Raw genomic sequence first — 24,865 nt, forward strand, 5'->3', positions numbered from 1 at the left:
TAATCATTTCCAGTTAGCTCCTAACGTAATCAAGTACTGTGCTTAGGTAAAATTACAAATGTCCCGTTTGCTCAATCTGATTGGGTGGGACTGGATCCACCCACCCAGGCCCACCTGTGCCTACGCCCCTGGCTCTGATTGTGAGATGACTCTGGTTGTACTGGACCTCTGGGTCAAGCTAGAGCCACTGCCAGACGTGTATGATTAAAGGTCAGAGGCTGGTCCTGATCCAGATTGGTGGACTGAGACTGCTAGGCTGGGATTGGTCAGCTCAACTGGAAATGAGCTGAAGGTCCCTGGTTGGTGAAGGTGTCCATAGTTCTCAAAGGCTGAGGTTGCATCGCTTCCTGTTCTTTTAACAACCCAGTTACTCTCTACTCTACCCACCGGACTGCTCAGATCACATGACTGGAGACTGAGTGTTTATTTGGATACAGACGAGAGATACAGTACACGTCATAAGTGAGAAACTCCCCTGACATAAGACTGAAACCAAGAATTGTATATTTGCCCTTTCTCTAGACCTGGGTTTCACAAAATGTTAGTCATGCCTGATATTTTTGGAGTCAAGGCTAAAGACAGGAACCTGGCTGTAATATTGGTTTAGTTTTGTGGGCCACAATACATTTAGGTTGGTTATGACCATGGTCATATTAAAAAACTAATTGGGAACCTCTCTTCTTAATAGAAGACAACACATAACATATGACAGCTGATTGTTTATGTTAGAGGTAAGACACCAAAACTGGTTGGAACTAGACAACAGAGCCAAACCCTGTTAAACTGGCTGTTATTGGAGGAGACTGATTATGCAACAGAGACAGAGCTGCAACCTGAGAGTGCCAGCGAATGTTACCCTGAAATATAGACATCCTATTCTCATCATCGCCTTAGCAGGTCATCTGTTACACTTGTTTCATGTTCATCAAACAATCAGAATGGAGTGAATGTCTGTCCCACTAATTATTATTGGTTCTTATATTACTTCTAAAGTAGAATTCAGCACCACAATTTCAGAAGGGTCTGTCTGTCGGGTCACATTTGTTTTCTCAAGAAAAAGAAAAGCCCTTGAAGTATATTGTATCATTTCCCTTTTTATTGTGTATTTACATAATGTACAATAGGAAAAGAAAGAACCTGTGGTTCACAACAGCTGATTGGAGTTCAGGGCAAACTGGACAAGTACTGGAGCATGGGATGTCCATGAATGGCAGATTGAGTTCTGAGTAGTGATCAGGGATCCAGTGTTAATAACAAAGCCATGTCATGTGTCGGCTTCATCGTCTGAGGATGAGTAGCAGCCTAGTCCCAGTACATGCCCTGTGCTCTTTTCATCATTAACGGTGCTTTGGGCTCCTCCTGCCTCTGTGCTGTCTCGTCTCTCTCCCCCTGTATTGTCTCTGTCCTGTGCAGCAATGGCCCTTCCCAGTGGGGAGCTGTGGAGGTTGGGTAGCCCAGAGAGCAGCACCCTGGCCAGGCTCTGAGTGTGAGACGACCCTGGTTGTAATGGGCCTCTGGACCCAGCTAGAACCACCGCCAGACGGGTGCGATCAAAGTTCAGGGGCTGGTCCTGATCTGGATTGGTGGACTCTGGGCTGGGATTAGTCAGGTCAACTGGAAATGTGCTGAGGAAAGTCCCTGATTGGTGGAAGTGTACCTTGTTCTCAGAGGCTGAGGTTGCATCACTTCCTGTTCTTTTAACGACCCAGTTACTCTGTGCTCCAACGACCGGCCTGCTCAGATCACATGACTGGAGACCGCGTGGTTTCTTGGCTACAGATGAGAGAAACCAGGAATTACCTTTAAAAAAAAAGTATTTCCTTTCTCTAGACCAGAGTTTCTCAAAATGTTAGTCATGCCTGATATATTTGGGATCAAGGCTAAATACAGGAACCTGACCTGTAAAATAGGTTTGGTATTTTTTATGGGCCACAATGTATTTTACGTTGGTTATGACTATGGTCATATTACAAAACTAATTGGGAACCTCTCTTCTTAATAGAAGACAACACATAACATATGACAGCTGATTGTTTATGTTAGAGGTAAGACACCAAAACTGCTTGGAACTAGACAACAGAGCCAAACTCTGTTAAACTGACCGGTGTTGGGGGAGATGTGTGTGTCTGCCCTCCTCTTGGTGTATGCTCTAGGTGACCAGGGCTGGTGTTTACAGGTCGGGTCCAGGGCTTGCAGTTTACAGATGAAGCGTTTATACTCTTTCTCCAGCCCCTGGATGCTCAGCTGGAACTCCACTATCTTCCTCTCAGGGTAGTGAGACAACTGGGACTGCTGAGAGAGAGGAGAGAAAAAATAATGTGTGCCATACTCACTTCCACATGAAACTTCAGTGTGGGTATCCTTTCTTCACACCCATAAACACACACAAGTCAATAAACAACAGCATTATTACTGTCTCTCATCACTTCACAAGCCTACCTGCAGATAATACTCGATTTCATTCTTGATGCTTGGGATCCACTTTTTAATGGATGAGGCTGAATTGAGTGTTGACTGTGGAAGAAAAAAACATATCAGATCGTAAGTGCAAGTCATATTTATCCCCAATAAAGCATGTGTGAATTACTGTCAATTAGATTAAATGTGTAGAACTCACCAGTTTGGGTCTAGGTTCATGAACATCTTTGATACGGCCCTCTGTTTCAGGGCACAGAGAAGGAATTACATTTAGCTACACATTACAGTAATGTTCAACACAGGCTTTTATTCAAGCCCTGCATAAACACACTGGATTCAACTGATCACCCAGATCTGAATAAGTTGAAAGGTGTTGGGTTCTAGCTTTAAATATACTTATTCATGTTACCATACTAGAACTTATTGATTACTTTACATGTATAAGGAAGGTATAGGTTGGGGTCAATGAAGGATGTATAGGAACGTGGTGTATGGAAAGTCACATTCTGTCAAACATGTTATTGCTGAAGATCAAGGCTCCTAAAAAAGGGAGGTAAAAGACGAACTGTCTGGTTTCCGTCACTGATAAGGTAGGACAGTGGCGGATTAGGGAGGAGAGAGGAATTCGGCCCGAGGTCAGGTCAGATGAAGTGAGAAGAAACAGTCCAATTTCATACACGCATACACTGCCACAAAGGTTCTAGCATCAGGCAGGGCCATGACTACACCAGTGAAAATAACTAATTAAGTTCCTGCCTAACAACAGAGATGTATTGGCTGTCTAGATGTATAAGGAGTTGACCCCGAATAGTAGGAGGTAATAAATATATGTGCTTGTGTAATCATGCTTAGTCTTTTACAGCAGTATGACCCAGTGGGGTGAACAAACTTAGTTTGAGCTTTTTCTAGTTGTCCGTGAGTTTTTACTCTGTTTGTTCAGAACCTAACAGCTGTAACAAAAGTCTCTCCACCCAAGATCGATCTGTAGCTAGCTCTGGTCCAAGGCGTTACTTGCAGCTTAAGCCTTCTTCAACGCCCTGCTGCATCTTCACATGTAACTCTTCATATAGCGGACTAAACTCCATGGTGAAGGAAGTGTCTGATGAACTCAACCAACGGAGTTGAGCAGGGACCAGGCTTTGTGGAATTCAGTTCCGACTACATCGATTGTCTCAAGGTCAAATATACACTGCTCAAAAAAATAAAGGGAACACTTAAACAACACAATGTAACTCCAAGTCAATCACACTTCTGTGAAATCAAACTGTCCACTTAGGAAGCAACACTGATTGACAATACATTTCAATACATGCTGTTGTGCAAATGGAATAGACAACAGGTGGAAATAGGCAATTAGCAAGACACCCCCAATAAAGGAGTGGTTCTGCAGGTGGTGACCACAGACCACTTCTCAGTTCCTATGCTTCCTGGCTGATGTTTTGGTCACTTTTGAATGCTGGCGGTGCTTTCACTCCAGTGGTAGCATGAGATGGAGTCTACAACCCATACAAGTGGCTCAGGTAGTGCAGCTCATCCAGGATGGCACATCAATGCGAGCTGTGGCAAGAAGGTTTGCTGTGTCTGTCAGCGTTGTATCCAGGGCATGGAGGCCCAACAGGAGACAGGCCAGTACATCAGGAGATGTGGAGGAGGCCGTAGGAGGGCAACAACCCAGCAGCAGGACCGCTACCTCCGCCTTTGTGCAAGGAGGAGCAGGAGGAGCACTGCCAGAGCCCTGCAAAATTACCTCCAGCAGGCCACAAATGTGCATGTGTCTGCTCAAACGGTCAGAAACAGACTCCATGAGGGTGGTATTAGGGCCCGACATCCACAGGTGGGGGTTGTGCTTACAGCCCAACACCGTGCAGGACGTTTGGCATTTGCCAGAGAACACCAAGATTGGAAAATTCGCCACTGGTGTTCTGTGCTCTTCACAGATAAAAGCAGGTTCACACCGAACACGTGACAGATGTGACAGTCTGGAGATGCTGTGGAGAACGTTCTGCTGCCTGCAACATCCTCCAGCATGACCGGTTTGGCGGTGGGTTAGTCATGGTGTGGGGTGGCATTTCTTTGGGGGGCCGCACAGCCCTCCATGTGCTCGCCAGAGGTAGCCTGACTGCCATTAGGTACCGAGATGAGATCCTCAGACCCCTTGTGAGACCATATGCTGGTGCGGTTGGCCCTGGGTTCCTCCTAATGCAAGACAATGCTAGACCTCATGTGGCTGGAGTGTGTCAGTAGTTCCTGCAAGAGGAAGGCATTGATGCTATGGACTGTCCCGCCCATTACCCAGACCTGAATCCAATTGAGCACATCTGGGACATCATGTCTCGCTCCATCCACCAACGCCACGTTGCACCACAAACTGTCCAGGAGTTGCTCATCAGGAGCATGCCCAGGCGTTGTAGGGAGGTCATACAGGCACGTGGAGGCCACACAAACACTCCTGAGCCTCATTTTGACTTGTTTTAAGGACATTACATCAAAGTTGGATCAGCCTGTAGTGTGGTTTTCCACTTAAATTGAGTGTGACTCCAAATCCAGACCTCCATGGGTTGATAAATTTGATTTCCATTGATAATTGTTGTGTGATTGTGTTGTCAGCACATTCAAGTATGTAAAGAAAAAAGTATTTCATAAGAATATTTCATTCATTCAGATCTAGGATGTGTTATTTTAGTGTTCCCTTTATTTTTTTGAGCAGTGTATATTTTTAGATACATATTTTATTATTATATAATTTTCCTTATTTCAGGTCAACATTGTGGACAGATTTTACATAGAAGCAGTCAAAAGTTTGGACACCCCGTCATTCAAGAGTTTCTTTATTTTTGCTATTTTCTACATTGTAGAATAATAGTGAAGACATCAAAACTATGAAACAACACAAATGGAATCACGTTGAAAGCAAAAAAGTGTTATTATTCAAAGTAGCCACCCTTTGCCTTGATGACAGCTTTGTATACTCTTGGCATTCTCAACAAGCTTCATGAAGAAAGCTTTTCCAACAGTTTGGAAGGAGTTCCCACATATGCTGAGCGCTTTTCCTTCACTCTGCGGTCCAACTCATCCCAAACTATCTCAATTGGGTTGAGGTCGGGTGATTGTGGAGGCCAAGTCATCTGATGCAGCACTCCACTCTCCTTGGTCAAATAGCCCTTACACAGCCTGGAAGTGTGTTTTGGGTCATTGTCCTGTTGAAAAACAAATGATAGTCCGACTAAGCGCAAACCAGATGGGATGGTGTATCGCTGCGGAATGCTGTGGTAGCCATGTTGGTTAAGTGTGCCTTGAATTCTTAATAAATCACTGACAGGATCACCAGAAAGCACCCCCACACCATCACATCTCCTCCTCTATGAGTCATGGTGGGAACCACACGTGCAGAGATCATCCATTCACCTACTCTGCATCTCAGAAAGACATGGCAGTTGGAACCAAAAATCTCTAATTTGGACTCATCAGACCAAAGGACAGATTTCCACTGGTCTAATGTCTATTGCTTGTGTTTATTGGCCCAAGCAGGTCTCTTCTTATTGGTGTCCTTTAGTAGTGGTTTCTTTGCAGCAATTTGAACATGAAGGCCTGATTCACGCAGTCTCCTTTGAACAGTTGAAGTTGAGATGTGTCTGTTACTCTCTGAAGCATTTATTTGGGCTGAAATCTAAGGTGCAGTTAACTCCAATGACCTTATCCTCTGCAGCAGAGGTAACTCTGGGTCTTCCTTTCCTGTGGAGATCCTCATGAGAACCAGCTTCATCATAGCGCTTGATGGTTGTTGCGAATGCAATTGAAACTTTCAAAGTTCTTTAAATGTTCCATATTGACTGACCTTCATGTCTTAAAGTAATGATGTACTGTTGTTTCTCTTCGCTTATTTGAGCTGTTCTTGCCATAATATGGACTTGTTTTTTTTACCAAATCGGGCTAACTTCTGTATACCACCCCTGCCTTGTCACAACACAACTGATTAGCTCAAACGCATTAAGGAAAGAAATTCCACAAATGAACTTTTAACAAGGCACACCTGTTAATTGAAATGCATTCCAGGTGACTACCTCATGGAGTTGGTTGATAGAATGCCAAGAGTGTGCAAAGCTGTCATCAAAGGGTGACTACTTTGAAGAATCTCACTTGGTTACTACATGATTCCATGTGTTATTTAATAGTTTGATGTCTTCACCATTATTCTATAAATGTAGAAAATAGTCAAAATAAAGAGAAACCCTGGAATGAGTAGGTGTGTCCAAACTTTTGACTGTACATATATTTGAATTCCAAAATGAAACAAGGTCAAATAAAACATTGCATAACCAACATACACCAAAACAAAAGCATACAAAAACAATAGAATTATACATTCCCTTTCAGTTCCCTGCTCTTAATTTTTCATTTCTCATATTAATAATTTTCCTTACATGCCTTAATTCATTTGACTGTCGCAAAATGTGAGGCTGTAGCGACAAAATAATTATTCTATACAAGAACGCGACCAGCGTCAAGTTGACACACATTCATATAATTGTTATATTGACACTTCTTAGGTTATCTGAAAGACTAGCAGGAAGTGATGGCAAAAGGGGGTCTCATATTGTATAGACATCTCATTACTTGTTCCTGAATATAGCACTCATTCTCTCCAGAGTTAACACATTAAAGACCTCACAATACCACAGGTTTATTTTTGTTGGCTGGTCTTTTACCCAGTGAAGGAGAATGCATTTGCGGGCCACAAAGTGAATTTTTCACTAAGATTGAGCTGTGCTCAATTAAAGTAAGTGAGGGCCTGTTCCCGACGACACGGAGTACAAATAGCCATGGGGTCCATTCTTATAGGACATACATGACATTTGGAAAGTAGCCAGACCCCTTGACTTTTTCCACATTTTGTTAGGTTACAGCCTCATTCTAAAATGGATTAAATTACACATTTTCCTCAATCTACACACAATACCCCATAAATACAAAAATAAAACTTTGACATTTGTGCAAATATATATATAAAAATACTGAAATATTACATTTACATAAGTATTCAGACCCTTTACTCAGTACTTTGTTGAAGCACCTTCGGCAGCGATTATAGCCTCCCGTCTTCTTGGGTATGATGCTACAAGCTTGGCACACCTGTATTTGGGGAGTTTCTACCATTCTTAGCGTTGCTGCACAGCTATTTCCAGGTCTCTCCAGAGATCGGGTTAAAGTCCGTGCTCTGGCTGGGCCACTCATGGACATTCAGAGACTTGTCCCAAAGCAACTCCTGCTACTCCGCTATGGAGCAGGTTTTCATCAAGGATTTCTGTGTACTTTGCTCCGTTCATCTTTCCCTCGATCCTGACTAGTGTCCCAGTTCCTGCCGCTGAAAAACATCCCCACAGCATGATGCTGCCACCACCATGCTTCACCGTAGGGATTGTGCCAGCTTTCCTCCAGACGTAATGCTTGGCATTCAGGCCAAAGAGTTCAATCTTGCTTTCATCAGACAAGATCATTTTGTTTCTCATGGTTTGAGAGCCCTTTAGGTGCCTTTTGGCAAACTCCAAGAGTGGCTTCCGGCTGGCCACTAAACCATAAAGGCATGATTGGTTAAGTGCTGCAGAGATGGATGTCCTTCTGGAAGGTTCTCCCATCTCCATAGAGGACCTCTGGAACTCTGTCAGAGTGCATAGTGCACCTGGTTTTGGTCACCACCCTGACCAAGGCCCTTCTCCCCCGATTGCTCAGTTTGGCTGGGCGGTGGTTCCAAACTTCTTCCATTTCAGAATGATTGAGGCCACTGTGTTCTTGGGGACCTTCAATGCTGCAGAAATGATTTGGTACCCTTCCCCAGACATCGCGGAGCTCTACAATTCCTTCACCTCACGGCTTGCTTTTTGCTCTGACATGCACTGTCAACTGTGGGACCGTACATAGACAGTGTGCCTTTCAAAATCATGTCCAGTCAATTGAATTTACCACAGGTGGACTCCCATCAAGTTTAAAAAAAAAAAATGTTTAAACCTTTATTTAACTAGGCAAGTCAGTTAAGAACAAATTCTTATTTTCAATGACGGCCTAGGAACAGTGGGTTAACAGATTTGTACCTTGTCAGCTCGGGGGTTTGAACTTGCAACCTTCCGGTTACTAGTCCAAAGCTCTAACCACTAGGCTACCCTGCCACCCCAAGTTGTTAAAACATCAAGGATGATCAATGGAAACAGGATGCACCTGAGCTCAATTTCATGTCTCAAAGCAAAGCGCCTGGATACTTCTGTAAATAAGGTATGTTAAAAAAAAACTTAACACATTTGCAAGAAGAAAAAAAGGAAAAAAACTTTTTCGCTCCGTCATTATGGTGTATTATCTGTAGATTGGTGAGTATTTTTTTTAAAAACATTTAATATTTGTTTAAATACGTCTGTAAAGTCACAAAATGTGGAAAAATTGAAGGGGGCCTGAATACTTTCCGAATGCAAAGGGGCCATCTGGAGAGGATAGAAAAGTCTGGTGAAAAATATTCATTTTAAATCAGATTCATTCTAACGGCAGGTACATCTATCTAGATCTTCCTACCCCACCCCCCATTTTTATGATGCTGCTACTTTCTATTTTCCATGTATAGTCACTTTATCTCTACCTACATGTACATATTACTTCAATTACCTCGACTAACCGGTGACCCCGCACAATGACTCTGTACCGGTACCCCCTGTATATAGCCGCTACTGTCATTTTATGGTTTGCTCCTTAATTATTTGTTATTTAAAAAAAAACAATGTTTTACTTCAGTTTATTTTAGTAAATACTTTAACACTTTTTTCTTAAAACTGCATTGTTGGTTAAGGGCTTGTAAGTAAGCATTTCACTGTAAGGTGAACTTGTAGTCAGCACAGATTTTTTTTTACTGTGAAGGACAAGTAAGTGCATGCCTCCATTAGCCTAGCTAGCTTCTCCCGGGTCGATATAGTCAAGACAGGTATTAGGTAATCTTATTGGATGATACATAAGCAAGCTATGGCAGCTATTAGTCTACTATAACGCGAGTCAGCTTGGTTGGTTTCTGTCTCTCCATCCCTGTTGCCAGTGTCACTCGCTCAAACTCACAGTAGCCTACAGACACAACCCGAAAGCTGCTAGAGCACCACTTCTGTCTACTCCACTCTTAAAAGTAGCTAAAAATTAGATTTTTCTGCTGCTTCTCTCACTCTGCGCCGACCAGGTCTATATGGAATGAGTCTGTCTAGTTGTCCTGGGGTCAGTTCGGAACAGGTCTCTATATTATTATTCATGCATATCAGGTACGGATGGGAAAGCCACAGATCCATTTCCGAACAGGTCCAACGTTTTGGACCTGTGAAGGCCTTTAACCTGTACTACGAGCTGACAACACATATGCATGGACCAGAGCTAGTTTGGTGGTAAAAATGTGTGTCATGGTGCTTTTAAAACAACTGCAAACTCTGGAAATAATGAGGTCAAATCATAAGGTCGGTGATCTTCAGGTCGCAAAGTCAGAGTTCTAGAAAGATGCCTGAGTTTCTGACTTGGAATTCTGATTTGGATGACCATTTAAAATGGTGACCGACCGCCTTGATTCAGTCTTATGTATCAAATTTTGAAATTGTGTGTTTTACATTGGATAAAAGCAGAGAGACAGATCTACAAAATTGTATATTGTATACTGCATTTGAGGAACAATGGAAAAGCAATTCTGCTAAACTCACTTTTCAGAAAATGCCCTTTGAATGGTTTGGTACCTACTGGAGAGCTCCTCTTTGTCTACACCCATTCAGCATTGTTCACACCCTCTTAAGCTTTAGCCCCACCCATCTCTTTAAGGGTTGATCTGAGGGTTATGTTCTAACAATGGCATTCAAGTACCCAAGCTAACTGGCGAGCTACTTCCAAGACACATATGAGAGAACAGCTCACTGACCATTTTACTCATCCAAGCAGAGCTGGTTAGGCTGTTTTTATGTTATCTGGAGTGTTGGTGACTGCAACTCCAGAGCGTTGGAAACAATTTACGCTTTTCTGCCAACGTTTACTGACACCGGCCATATTCAACGGGTGTTGAGCGTTCGTAAATTCCTCATTTGTTCTGCGCTCTGGCACAGACGAGAGTGCTCTGAAATCAGGGTAGATAGCCAGACAGAATTTACCAGCTACGTCTGGCAAGTTGTCGCAGTGACATTCTTGAAATGGATACTTACATAGTGGAGTCTTTTGTTAAGACACGTAGGTAGCGAGCTAGCTAAACAATGAACCATAATCCCAACTCATGACTTTACTACCATGCATGAATCTGGTAGCTAACCAATCAGGTTCAATGTTAGCTAGCTAACATTAGGCTATAACTAGCAAAGCAAATGGCTCTGAGATACAAATAATAAGATCATGCACATAACATGCTAGCTAACATAACATGCATAGCTAGCTAACAGTACACTTCAACTTGAAATTAAAACGACTTTGTCAAAATTAGAAAAGTGTCATAGCTGAAAATGTTGCTAGCTAGACTACTTTACCTGTATAAATCATGGATGGACCCTTCTCCCTGTCACAGATGCCCATACTCTAATTCCACTTATTTCCCTACATACATGTTAGAATTTTTTAACTAGATAAAACGTTATCAAAAGCAATCACTTTTGATTGGGAAAACACAGAATCCTACTAATTACCGCTCATGCTTAATTACGTCACATGGCTCATGCCTGGGAGTCAGTCTGGTTCTAAATCGAATGTAATCAACTTTCAGACACTAACAAGGCCAGGCAAGATAATGCCACGTTCTTGTGCTAGAACTAGGAAACTCATACATTTCCAATTAGCTAATTGTTGAACGCAGCACGTGATTACCTACAACCAATTAGCAAATTGGAAATGTCCGAGTTTCGTAGTTCCTACTAGCAAACTCCCTCAATCTGTCAATTTATGACGTGGAGGGGCATTCCTGCAGATGCCCAAAGGCAGGAATGCTCGAATTGCGGGCTGCAGTGGCACACTATTGATCAAATCGGTGGGAATATAATTTTTGGAGCGATTAATGGACAGCTGCATGGCGTTGAAAAAGACTCAAATCGAACATATCATCGTGGACCAGATATATAATGTAACTAGCTAGCTCGCTGATAGCTAAGGCAGTGGGTGTTTCTAGCTATAGGCTAGTAGCAAGCTTGCCAGAGCGAAACAAGCTAAGCTAGATAATACTAACAATGTTTGCTAGCACTGCAAAGAGCCATACTTAACGTGTAGCTAAAAATACAAACGGAATACTTAATATACTGAAAGACGATTGGTTGCCACTTGCCATCTCTTTCTTTTTGAAGCCATAATCTGTTCAATTTCCCCAGTTGTTTCTCCTCGTTTCTAGCCATTTGGGAGGGACACGCTAATTTACCAGCGACATTCTTCTTCTTTGGGTATATTGGCGAACTAACGTTACACACACAAAAGTGTATTGTCGTCACCAATTGGGTGGGGGTTAAACAATGAACTAAAGGAAAGTAAATTACAGGGAACATAAACTACTAAATATATAAGTATATATTCACACTCCTCTGTCATTCGAAACCTTACCAGCAACACATCAACAAAATGTCACATAATTGTCTAGCCAAGTCATGTGACACGATGGACGGACTCGTTCCAGGTTGTCTTGTGTTCTAGCCGCACTGTGCATCTCAGATGTTAAAAATGAACAACCACGAACCAGAGTACTCCCTGGTGGGAGCGGCCATTCTTATTGACTTTGTATTTTATTGTATTGTCGTTTAAATAAAACAAATGTAACTATATATATATATATATATATATATATTAGTAAAAAAATCGGGGAGGCAGCAGTAATAGTAAACTTCATATTCATATTCAACGTCTTTGCACGCTAAGGAATACAGTACTGAAAACGTTAGATGAATTTAAGGTTAACACAGGCTATGAAACCCACCTTGTTATTGAACATCAGAAATGTCATCCTTTTTAAACAACCTTTTGTGGCCAATTAATAAAGCTCCTCTTTGCAAGGGTTAATTTAGAAGTTGAATAAATGATTGGCCTATTCTTAAATTACTAACTTTTATCAATTTAATTCTGCTTAACATTGGATTATATAATTTCCCCATGTATTTGGCTCCCGAGTGGCACAGCGGTCTAAGGCACTGCATCTCAGTGCTAGAGGCGTCCAGGCTGTATCACAACCGACCGTGATTGGGAGTCGCACAATTGGCCTAGCATCGTCTGGGTTAGGGTTTGGTCGGTTGTTAAATATAATTTGTTCTTAACTGACTTGCTTGGTTAAATAAAGGTTGTGTTTTTAGTTATTTGCCTTTGAACAAACAAACAACCTGCTTGGAGGACAACGTGCAGTGAACGCTCATTCAAGTGCAACGCAGGATGCTTTGGTCTGTCCCGCGCCAAGATTAGAGAGTGATCTCCACTTCCAGTGAAACACACATACTTCCTATGAAGATGGGATGAAACTGGTTCTCCAATAGAAATACCCGATAACGCATATAGGCGATGTCATGGCGACTTGACATGGCTATCTAAACTCATGCTCAGAAACACGTCATCGGGTCTAACGTTCGTCTTGCGCCAAACTGCGCATGTGCATGTCGTTCAAATCAAAGCCACTCCATCAATATAACTTTTTTTTTACAAGAATGAAAACGTGTCAGTTTGTCACTTTCACGAGGTTGGAGTAATAACATGTTCAACTACTTAAGACATTGGCTCGGATATTGGTTGTGTCTTTCGATTTCGAGAAAATTAACAACTAAGGAAGAAGTGTTCAATTCTCTCACTGACATCTCAAACCCGGCCTGGTCTGCTTTGTCTGTTTCGCAAGCTTTCCCAGAACTGTCACGATGTTGCGCATCTGGGTTTAGAAACTCTTGGGTTTAAAAATGTTTCGACTTGCTAACTAGATGAACGCAGCACGTGTATATCTACAACAATTTAGCAAATCTGAAATTTACGAGTTTCCTAGTTCTGACTAGGACATGAACGCGGCATGTGTGCTTATCTGGCGGGGTGACGTACGTCTTCCGACCGTACTCTGTCATATCATACGGGGTGCGTTCGTAAATTCCCTCTGGCTATCTAATCCGAATGAAGGGCACTCGTCTGAGTTTGCCAGAGCATAGAATAACTGATTAATTTATGAACAGGCAACACCCGTTGAATATGAGCACATCGGCAAAAAAAACGTAATTCAGTTGTTGCCAACAGCACAGTGACAAGCACCAACGCGCTAGATAACATTAAAAGAGACAAACCAACTCTGCTATGGGAGTAAAATGGGTCGAATGAGATGTAAACTAAAGATAGCCAAGGTCAGAACGCTCAGATCAACCCTACTCCCATGTCAGAGCGTCCAGTGTGCTCTGAGAGCTACAATTCGAAAATGCTCTGAAATTACGAAAGCCCATAGTGCAGTCTGACACTCCAGGGTGAATTTACAAACACACCCATGGTCAGGTAAGTTCCCCATGTGTTCCAATATGACGTCATATTTTGCCAAGTCAGGGTAATCAAATTGGAGCAGACTGATAAAAATCAGTTTGAGTCTCTGACCCATTCGAATATTGTGTCAATTATTATGTCTGTTTATCTGATTTAAAATACAGGCTCAATGTTCTTCCATAAGACTGTTATTAGTTGTACTTTCTCAATTAGGTCTTATAAGTAGCCTACAGAATAAAACCTGAACAGTAATAATAATTTCTGTATCGCTTTTCATAACAATCTCAAAGCGCTTCAAAAGCAAATAATAAACAAGCAATACTCATCATCATGAGTAGCCTAGCTATAGTTAGATCAATCAATAGAGGCCAAGTCTTTGAGTGCATGCATTTTCCTAAGATGGAGAGGTACAGTTCATGGCTTTATCATAGGAAGGTGGTCAGGGAGATGGTTGATGAAGAGTCTGGTGACGATCATGTAGAGGCCTGAGTCGTGCATCTACTGGACCTCCTTAACAATATGACACCCACTTGAGTGATGCCTCAGCAGCTTTGGGCGCCATAAACACAGTTCAGACTAGTAGTCAGTCATCCTCTCTATGAGCCCTCTCTCTTAGTACTGCATCTCCCATAAAGCCCCACAGTGGAGGTGTCATAATACCCATAAACCTAGCGGTCAAACAGGGAAATGGTTCCAATTGTTTTTCCACCATTTATTTTTCCCATAGGGAATTTTAGAAACACTTAAAATAAGAGCTGTGTTTCTTGTGTGTTTATCCTGGCATGATGTTTTGATAACAATGTAAATCTCTCTTGGACAAAGTTACTTTTATCAATATATTTGGCTCTACTTTCTCTCTGATTCGAAAATGCTAATTTCCATCAAACTAGACATCATGCAAAACTACAAATCCTTGCAAGCTCCTGCAAGTCATCTCTAGCTAACACCTTTGCTAACAGATATTGTGTCAATATGATATGATTTCAAAAGATCAGGAGCTAGCAGCCAGGTGAAACAAAAAAGCTGGTATAGTATCCAGATCCATCATTTGAACAAAAACAATTAGCCAGCTAAATAGACAAAAGAGTTGATCTGCCAGTCCATTTGCAAATCTGTGGGTCAAAACCACCAGAAATATGCAATAAACTCAATGTCATCAAAAACAAAACAGCTGATAAAAAAAACTCAATTACAAACACTTACACATTTTTGTACATTTACATGTTACATATTTAAAGGAGCCCTCTGGTTAGGCTGCTTCTAGGCTGACTATGTATTTTTTTCATGGGATTTTAAATCTTAGTTTGACCTACTTTGTAGTTTGTATATTTGTAGTACATTGTGTAGATATTACATCTTCTAGATACTTCTAGATATTCCTGTTTTTAATTATAGGGAACATTTATTTGTGTAGTGAACAACTACTTGTTTCTTGAACATCAGAATATTTCCCTCTATGAGTACTGTTGTAATATAAACATGATTTTCTTTGTTCTGTATTGTCCTAAACATGGTCTTCATCAGTAATAAACTACAGCCTTGGCACTGGAGAAAATACCCAGATTTTTTAAACTGTGCTCATCTCATCGGCAATGTCGCCCTCTTGTGAATATTTCAGAGTCCTACAGGAAATCACAGACTTTTTGCTCATACAGTATATATGTATGTTTTCTTTACTGTTTCTGTATTAGCAGGTGCTCATCTGCCATCTAGCTGGATAGTTATTATTAAAACGTTATGATTATGCTCTTATTTATTACATCTGTATGACTTTGCCCAGTGCCCACCCCTCAATATAACATGTCTAGCTAGATACAATGTAACCATAGGCCTATACTCAAATGTTTTGTTTGTAAATGTTTGTTTACATTAGTTACCACCATGTTTCTTCCTGTCACTTATCCCTCTGGTGTTATTGTTGTTTACAGTGATCCTGCTTGTGATGCTGCGTGAGCAACCCTATAGTCATGTTGACCAGGGCAACAGGAAGTTAAGTTTAGGATACAATATAGGGACAGAACATGTCACCACTAGACACAATTCACCTGTGCTATGAATTTACTAAACACTTTGGCTGCAATGAATTAAAAATAACTTTAGAAATGATTGAAAACTTATTATGATTGAGTAATTGAAGTTATAATCATGATTTATTTTATAGGTCCCTCAACCATAGTAGTGTGTCAGAAGCATTTGCCCTGGAGGCCTGTGAATGTAGACCACTTCACAACATACAGAGTATCTGTGTTCCTTAAACCTTGTTAGATGGTGAGACTCAAGTGGAGCTGAGGTGTTAGGTGGTCCACTCATGTTGCACTCGAATCTACACTAGAGATAGAAGGGTCATTGACTGAAACTCAATCACTAACCTCAGGATCAATAAGGCATTCCTGGCCTACATCCCTGCTGTAGAGGTTGAACCTATAACCACAGGTCTAGGACCAGATTACTCAGTCCCACAGCAATGTCTAACTAGTGTGCTGTAGAGAGATAAAAGGGTCATTGACTGTGAAACATCACTAACCTCAGGATCAATAAGGCATTCATGGTACAGATAACTTGCTGCTCTCATAACATGTTGCAACATGTTTCAGTGTTCACACACAATACACACCCTTTCACAACACACACAGAGGCATTGTATTCGGTTCACATATGTTTTATTACATTTCTTAAATATTGATTTGTTTCTGAAGTGCTCAGAAAATGAACATACAAAATTATATTGTTTCTTATTACAAATTGTACTCCAAGTCGATCTTATATACAACTAATAACAATGAGTGGAACCCCATTAAACAACTTCAGAAAAAAACAAGTAAATAAGCTTTTTTCTAACTTAATTCGATACAATTAAGAATAAACAATACATTGTAACTCAAAAGTTAGGCAGCTTTTGTTAAACGGTTTCATCTACACGCCTTCTCCTTAAGCGCAGGAAGTTTTCAAATCTACTGTCTTTGTTTTTTATAATACTGAATCATCACGAAGGTCCATTCATAAAAGCACAGCTTGGTCAACGCCAACAAATGGCCAGTCAATAAAAACAACACGAAACAAAACATCCGTTTGTCCTGTTTGTTGCTGTTTCTTTTCCTTCACACGCTCTGCTCTGTCCGGAGCCCCAACTCCTGTGCGCAACGGTGGCGCGCGAAGCACCGGCTTAGAGGCAGCCAGCCAGTCACGGTTCCCTCCCACCATTCTCGTGCTGTTACTGTCCCATTCTACCTGTCACAATGCCACGGAGCCACGGAACAGCCATCCAGTCACTTATAAACGATCTGTCCTTTTCGTTCAAACTCTTTCTCTATTCTTCCCCAAGTGTCCTGTCCTCTTCAGAAGGTCTGGAGCTGCTGCGTCAGCATGAGTTGACAGCCGCTGTTAACATGGTTCATCACCTTCTGTTTGAGCTGGGCTACCTGTTCCCTCAGCATGTTGGCTGTGGAAGCCAGGTCGGAGTTCTGAGTCTTCAGGTTCTTCACCTTGTCCTCCAACCGGGAGATGCGCTCTAGCTTCCGCTTCCTGCACTTGGAAGCGGCGACGCGATTCCTCATGCGCTTCCTCTCGGCTTTGATTCTCTCCTGACTCTCCATGTCGATGGGAGAGAGTGGAGGGGTCTCCCCGAGCATCTCAGGTACCGTCTGGGGCTCCTCTTTCAGGGCTGTGAGCCTGGGGTGGGGGTGAGACTGCTGCCCATAGATGGGGAGCTGAGGCGGGGCAGAGGGGAAGCTCATAGCCGGCACCGAGGTGGTGTAACCGGGGGCTGAGTTGGTGGTGACAGCCGGGGTGAAAGTGTTCAAGTTTTCGTAGACAGGTGACTCAGAGTGCATGGCTACGTTGTTATAAACAGTGCTCCCAGCCACGGAGCAAACAGGTGGGAGTGTGGTCGAGTTGTTGATTCTTGTCTGCCCGGTGGAGGTGACTGGGACCCCAGGTGCATTGGGCAAGACGTGTTGATGATGGAGCTCCGCCAGAGCTCTAACGAACCCCTCGGCAAAGCCCTCCTGCTCATCAGTCACGTTCCTCGGACAGAGGAACTGCGTCGGGGTAGGTGTGGTGGTGATCAGGCCGTTGCTGGACTGAATGATGAGTCGCTCCAACTCTGGGGAGGCAAGTTTGAGGAGCTGCACATCCGGAGAGGTGAGGATATCGCTGGCTTTAGCCTGTAGGTGAGGTTTGAGTGTGATGGTTGGGTCAGCCAGGTTCAGTGTCATGCTGTGTTTCAGAGCTTTGGGGTTGTATCCGTAGCCCGCGTTCTGATGCTGGGAGAAAGCGTTATGCGAGTCGTCGTAGAAAGTAGTTTCCATCTTGGTAGACATAGAATATAAACCAAACACTCAGTTTGAAATGTCTCTAGTAGGCTACTCAAACAGAAGATATGTGTGTTTCGGTCACCTCTCTCTCGTTCTTTCCGTTGTAAAACTCGGAGAAAAGTGTCATACTGTGTCAGACAATGCTTTCAACCTCCGAAGCCGAGCCAAGAGTCTGGAATAAAATCGTGTCCCGTACACACAATTCTAACTTGTAAGCGCACTCCTTGTCCCGAGAAAAAGTATTCTGTTCAGCTTCACTGATAGTCTGACTCAGAACGCTGTATAAATTCTTCAAACTCGTTCTTTCGCGTCTGTCAGTTCTTTGACAGTCTTCGAATGAGACGCGGTAAGTGCTATAAGTTCTTATAGTTCAACAGCATTCCTGCTCAAAGTGCGCCTTTCTAGCTCTCTGTGTGTATACTGACTCTTCCAGCGTGGAGGCAAAGCTTATCTGCAGCCACTGCCTCTCTAAAAATATGCATGATGTCACCTCTGGAGTCTTCCATTGGCTGCAGGCGTTTGCGGGGCGTTCCTTGTTGCCAGATAAGGCGCGTTGCCTAGACGACCACCCAGAAGATTCTCGGTCTCGCGTTGGCTGATGGGATGAGGTAATGCAAGTGAAGGGGCGCGGTGCATTGTGGAATGACGTGTGGTTTTTGAATATCTGGTTACCCGCGGCTTAGCGCTCACAGAGAGTAGTAGCGGGATAGACAGTGTGTATTTGGAAAATTCCCTTGATATGCACAGTTCATAGATGTATGTTATCCAATATATAGGTCTATGCTGCATTATGTATTATTCCACAGAAAATATACTCCCCATACGTTTTTATAGAGATTCAAATTATTTTCTGCCAGACAGACTTCCTCTGCCTCCAGAAACTTTGCATGATAAGCCTTGAGGTAATATGTTACTGTTTTATTATCCATGATGCAAATAATGATGTGTTTGAATAATTGTCTTGATGAATGTCGTTGTTTGATTGAATGAATAATAGACTAATATTTGCTTATGAAGTTATACAGGACATCAGTTATTAGACGTTTTATCTGTATCTGTGTGTCTGTTTGAGAACATTGAGAGAAATTATATCCATTCACTACTGTGTTTATGTATTGGCCCAGGGCAGGCCTTTATTTAACCAGGATAGTCCATTCAGCAATAAGCACCACTGTTTTTTAGGAGTCCTGGGATCCATGAAAACATTAACCTGCAGATGACATGATACGGTTGAAGTTGGAAGTTTACATACACTTAGGTTGGAGTCATTAAAACTTGTTTTTCAACCACTCCACAAATGTAATGTTAACAAGCTATAGTTTTGGCAAGTCGGTTAGGACATCTACTTTGTGCATGACACAAGTAATTTTTCCAACAGTTGTTTACAGACAGAGTATTTCACTTATAATTCACTGTATCACAATTCCAGTGGGTCAGAAGTTTACATACACTAAGTTGACTGTGTCTTTAAACAGCTTGAAAATTATGTCATGGCTTTAGAAGCTTCTGGTAGGCTAATTGGAGGTGTACCTGTGGATGTATTTCAAGGCCTACCTTCAAACTCAGTGCCTCTTTGCTTGGGGGGATTGTAGACCTCCACAAGTCTGGTTCATCCTTGGGAGCAATTTACAAATGCCTGAAGGTACCATGTTCATTTGTAAAAACAATAGTATGCAAGTATAAACACCATGGGACCACGCAGCCGTCATACCGCTCAGGAAGGAGACGCGTTCTGTCTCCTAGAGATTAACTTAATTTGGTGTGAAAAGTGCAAATCAATCCCAGAACAACAGCGAAGGACCTTGTGAAGATACTGGAGGAAACAGGTACAAAAGTATCTACAGTGAGGGAAAAATATTTTTGGGAAAAAGTATTTGATCCCCTGCTGATTTTGTATGTTTGCCCACTGACAAAGAAATGATCAGTCTATAATTTTAATGGTAGGTTTATTTGAACAGTGAGAGACAGAATAACAACAAATAAATCCAGAAAAACGCATGTTAAAAAAGTTATAAATCGATTTGCATTTTAATGAGCGAAATATGTATTTGACCCCTCTGCAAAACATGACTTAGTACTTGGTGGCAAAACCCTTGTTGGCAATCACAGAGGTCAGACGTTTCTTGTAGTTGGACACAAACACAGACATTTATTTACCTGGACACCCAGTAAAACACTGTGATTATATTAGCCTGTGGTTCCCAAACAATTTAACTATACCGTATGGCCCACCTAAAGATTTAGGAGTTTTCTCAGGACCCACCAAGTGGCGACGACCAGGGTCTTTAGCCTGACTAAAGTAGACAGCCCAAAATAATTAGTCACGACCCACCTGCCATAGATGCCCATGGTAGAAGAGCTCAAACACTACATCTGGGTGGTCTTCTCTTCAATGGTGCCGCACACAGAGGACAGTGTTGTGGTCTTACTGTGTATCTGGTGCACTGGGACACTTGGCTATGTCTATATTTAGATTAAACTGATGAATGATGAACAGCTTTGATTTCTTATTCCTTTCTTATTCCTATTCCAGCACCACCCTTTCAGACCAAATAGTTAGTGTATTTTAAAATAACTGTCTGTAACCCATCCCACTCAACTATACTGCAACAATAAAACTAGAGTCTATCTATTCTCATAAAATCCTTTTGTATGCCCAGTGTCATTGCATTAAACATGACATAGAATGTATTTTATCCTTATAACTATACCATCTTGTACTGCTATCTCTCATAAAGTCCCAATGTACCTCTAGCTCTGTATGTCAGTGTGTGTGTGTCAGTGTGTGAGTGTGTGTTTGTGTGCATGTAAGTAATTAGTGGAGTTTAGACCACATCTTCCCCTAACCTCTGGACAGAAATCACTGCTGCTTTAATGACGTAGCTCCTTGATGACCAATTACACACACACACACACACACACACACACACACACACACACACACACACACACACACACACACACACACACACACACACACACACACACACACACACACACACACACACACACACACACACACACACACACACACACACACACACACACACACACACACACACACTTCTCTCACTGCCTGGGTCACTATCTACCCCACCATCTTTACTACCTACTGTCTCCAGCGTCCCAAGCCTAAATCAGTCCCTGGCGCCAAAAGTAAATCAGTCCCCCGGTGCAACATTTAAATCAGTCCCCCAGCATTAGACCTGAGAAGGATGACCTGGGACATAAAAAAGAAAGACTGACTCTTTACAACTCCTGATGTTGTCTTTATGTACTGAGTGTGTCTGATATACTGTCTGCTGAAATAACATCACCCTGCAGGGATCAATAAAGTATCATCTTATACTATCTTTGTCTTCCTTTATGGAGAGAAAGAGGAAGAGAGGAACTATTGTTGATGGAGTTTCTTTGATTCATGTCCCAACACCTTCCTTCCAAGGCATGTGGTCCTCCTGGCAAGGGTTTAGGTTAGTGAGGTCTCAACTAGTTTAATGCTCCATAAAAGCTCTGTTTCAGTGATTTGTGTTGTCATTTTATTTCTCTGTGGCGTCTGTTGGGGATGGTAATGATAATGGTCTGTCTGATCAGTGTGATTAAACTGTTTGATGTCATCAGTAGTTGACTGGAGGTCAGTGCAATGCTTTCACCTGGTCTCAGTGTCTTTTGACCACGATGATGATGTTGAACCATGGACAAAGTCTTTGAGATGCATGAGAAGGGGGGCTCGGCTGGTCTCTCTTTCTTTCCCTCTCTGTCTTTCTCCCATTCATTTTCTGATCGGTCATACTGTAACTCTTGCTCCAGGAAAAGACCAGAGACAAACCCAATGTTGTTTAGAGGCTTGTGTTTGAAATACTTAAATACTTCACTGAAGTTCTCTGAAAAATGTATCTTGTTTCCTTCATTCATCTGTTCATGGCTTCTTTTCTTCTGATTTAAAACACATTAATTAATGATAAGGTGGTTCTTAAGGAGGTCCAATTGCCAAACTTCTGTTTACCTTCCCATTCATTTAATATGTAACAAGGCATCCTCAATAATCCATGTGTACTGTGTCCTTAAAACACATCCATTCCATTCATAGTTGTGCTGTTTTTTAATTAAATCACGTTAAATAATCATAACATTGTCCAAATGGGCACACTACAGTACACATCCTCATTCATAAACAACAAGGCATTCTCAGTCACTCCCTTGTCCTCCTAACAGAGACTGGGGACAACTTTACGCAATAAAGTATGGCTTGAGAGAGAGAGCAGTGGCTATGTGTGAAAAACTGTGATGTTGGGTTCTGTCCCCAATCCACCATTCTCCTGTAGGGTTCCAGTCCCCACTCTCAGACTGTGACGTTATAGAGTCTAGTCCCCGTTCTCCCTATACAGCCTGTCTTGGACCTCATACTGTAGCAGTAACTGATGATGTTTAGAAAAGGGGAGTCTGTTTAGAAAATACACAAATTTACAACCTCATGGTCAGACATGTGGTAGCCAGCGGGTGAAAAGCATGTGTGTGTGTAAAGAGGATACCTAGTCAGTAGCACAACTGAATGCATTCAACTGGAATGTGTCTTCCGGACCTCATTTAACCAGACCCCTCTGAATCAGAGAGGTGCAGGGGGTTGCCTTGACATCATCAGCGCCCAGGAAACAGTTGTTGTGTCTTGCTCAATGGCAGAACAGCAGATTTTTCCACTTTGCTGGCTTGGGGATTCGAATACTGGCTCTTTCGGTTACAGGCCCAACGCTCTTAACCGCTAGGCTAACTGCCACCCCGTGTGTGTGTGTGTGTGTGGTGGGTGTATCTATTAACCTTCTTCATCAGAGACTAAGTCAACACCACAGTACCACGATTCACGGACACCCACAGCTGAGTTGGCATCAGCCAAATCAGCAGCCAAACCTAGCACCACCTCTGGCCCAATAAACTCCCTGGCCACAGACAGACAGTCACAGAGCATTCAGTTTATGATTCAGCATTCTGAAGTATTGTATTTAGCCATGCTATCTTTGTAGAGGAGCTAGTGTGTGTGTCTGTCTGCACGTTAATCTGTCTGGTTTTATTATACAATTGTCTTTGATCCCATGAAAGCAGTTTTGCTTTGAGTGAAAATATCATCTTCAAGTAATGTTTGGTGTTTCAGAATGCTCAGGGCTCGTGGTTGTCCCACATCTATAGACTGGGGGCACTGGGTTATAAGCTTCATAAGTCTTTCTTTATTTCTAGACTCATGTTTGAACAAAACCCCTCTTTCTAAGGACTATTTCCCCAATGAAGTGCATTTTAGATGTTTGTATTCAGTGTTGCTCAATGTCAGCTTTTTCCTGACTGAAGGTATTGAAAATTCTGCTCCTTCTCTCTTCACTTACCCTTCCTCTATCCTCCACTCAAAAATAAGTTCCAAGCTGTAACCAGTGCCTGCAATCAGGTTCAGGTCATCAGTCAACATACCAGGGTATTTACAAACAGAACAGGAACTAACTCATCCATGTGTATTCATCACAGCTTTACTAATGTTGCATAAATCTGCTCTAAAGCAGTATCCACACCCATCGGATGCAGTGATCCTAATATAATAGCCATATCTCGAAAAAACGATGTTTCAAAGACTGGACCCATACAAGATGTTTTGCAATGATTCCTACAGTACAGTTGAGGTCGGACGTTTACATAAACTAGTTTTAATGACTTAAGTGTATTAACCTAAGTGTATCAACCACTCCACAAATTTCTTGTTATCAAACTATAGTTTTGGCAAGTCAGTTAGGACATATACTTTGTGCATGACACAAGTCATTTTTCCAACAATTGTTTACAGACAGATTATTTCACTTATAATTCACTGTATCACAATTCCAGTGGGTCAGAAGTTCACATACACTAAGTTGACTGTGCCTTTAAACAGTTTGGAAAATTTCCTAAATGTATGTCATGGCTTTAGAAGCTTCTGATAGGCTAATTGACATCCTTTGAGTCAATTGGAGGTGTACCTGTGGATGTATTTCAAGGCCTACCTTCAAACTCTGTGCCTCTTTGCTTGACATCATGGGAAAATCTAAAGAAATCCTGACTTCAACCCTATAGAACATTTGTAGACAGAACTGTAAAATCGTGTGCGAAGAAGGAGGCCTAAAACTCAGTTACACCAGCTCTGTCAGGAGGAATGGGCCAAAATTCATCCAACTTATTGTGGAAGGCTATCCGAAACATTTGACCCAAGTTAAACAATTTAAAGGCAATGCTACCAAATACTAATTGAATATATGTAAACTTCTGACCCACAGGGAACGTGATGAAAGAAATAAAAGCTGAAATAAATCATTCTCTCTACTATTATTCTGACATTTCACATTCTTAAAATAAAGTGGTGATCCTAACTGACCTAAAACAGGGAATTTTGATTAGGATTAAATGTCAGGAATTGTGAAAAACTGAGTTTAAATGTATTTGGCTAAGGTGTATGTAAACATCCGACTTCAACTGAATGTCCGCATAGCATATTTTTGTGTAATGAGAAACATCCAGATGCTGCATTAATGAAACTGCTTCTTCCAGATACTGATAGGCATGCCCCAATCAAGAAACGGACTGTTAAAACTGCCAAATCCCCATGGATAGATGATGAATTGAAAAACTGTATGGCTGAGAGGGATGAGGCAAAGGGAAATGCAAATAGGTCTGAC

The 24,865-nt window shown here is 42.0% G+C and overlaps 2 protein-coding genes across 6 annotated transcripts; both read right to left on the reverse strand.

Annotated features, from left to right (window-relative positions):
* Window positions 1-1,074: 1,074 nt before the first annotated feature.
* si:dkey-86e18.1 (uncharacterized protein LOC557342 homolog) lies at window positions 1,075-11,986 on the reverse strand. Of its 5 annotated transcripts, none has more exons than XM_035783376.1 (5): window positions 11,714-11,986; window positions 2,618-2,658; window positions 2,440-2,514; window positions 2,103-2,292; window positions 1,075-1,773 (listed from the first exon to the last, which is right to left on the reverse strand). In XM_035783376.1, exons 1-5 carry the CDS (start codon window positions 11,925-11,927, stop codon window positions 1,265-1,267), a joined length of 1,029 nt encoding a protein of 342 aa, XP_035639269.1. In that variant the 5' UTR covers window positions 11,928-11,986; the 3' UTR covers window positions 1,075-1,264. The 5 variants fall into 5 exon arrangements, with proteins under 5 accessions (XP_035639269.1, XP_035639260.1, XP_035639253.1 ...); XM_035783367.1 differs by having other exon boundaries at window positions 1,075-1,800; window positions 2,103-2,289; window positions 11,714-11,976; XM_035783360.1 differs by having other exon boundaries at window positions 1,075-1,800; window positions 11,714-11,976.
* Window positions 11,987-16,513: 4,527 nt separating this feature from the next.
* On the reverse strand, window positions 16,514-18,619 carry LOC118391906 (transcription factor Jun-like). Its single transcript, XM_035783404.2, has one exon. It carries the CDS (start codon window positions 18,186-18,188, stop codon window positions 17,205-17,207), a length of 984 nt encoding a protein of 327 aa, XP_035639297.1. The 5' UTR covers window positions 18,189-18,619; the 3' UTR covers window positions 16,514-17,204.
* Window positions 18,620-24,865: the final 6,246 nt, after the last annotated feature.

Source organism: Oncorhynchus keta, chromosome 1 (genome assembly GCF_023373465.1).
Source record: "Oncorhynchus keta strain PuntledgeMale-10-30-2019 chromosome 1, Oket_V2, whole genome shotgun sequence".
NCBI classification, from domain to species: Eukaryota; Metazoa; Chordata; class Actinopteri; order Salmoniformes; family Salmonidae; genus Oncorhynchus; species Oncorhynchus keta.

Coding starts and splice junctions, on each gene's coding strand:
- si:dkey-86e18.1 (XM_035783360.1), bottom strand. CDS start 11,927: ATGTTCCCTGTAATTTACTTTCCTTTAGTTCATTGTTTAACCCCCACC. Junction 2,515..2,617: donor ATGAACCTAGACCCAAACTG/GTGAGTTCTACA, acceptor TTTCTTCCACAG/TCAACACTCAATTCAGCCTC. Junction 2,293..2,439: donor AAATCGAGTATTATCTGCAG/GTAGGCTTGTGA, acceptor CCTCTCTCTCAG/CAGTCCCAGTTGTCTCACTA.
- LOC118391906 (XM_035783404.2), bottom strand. CDS start 18,188: ATGTCTACCAAGATGGAAACTACTTTCTACGACGACTCGCATAACGCT.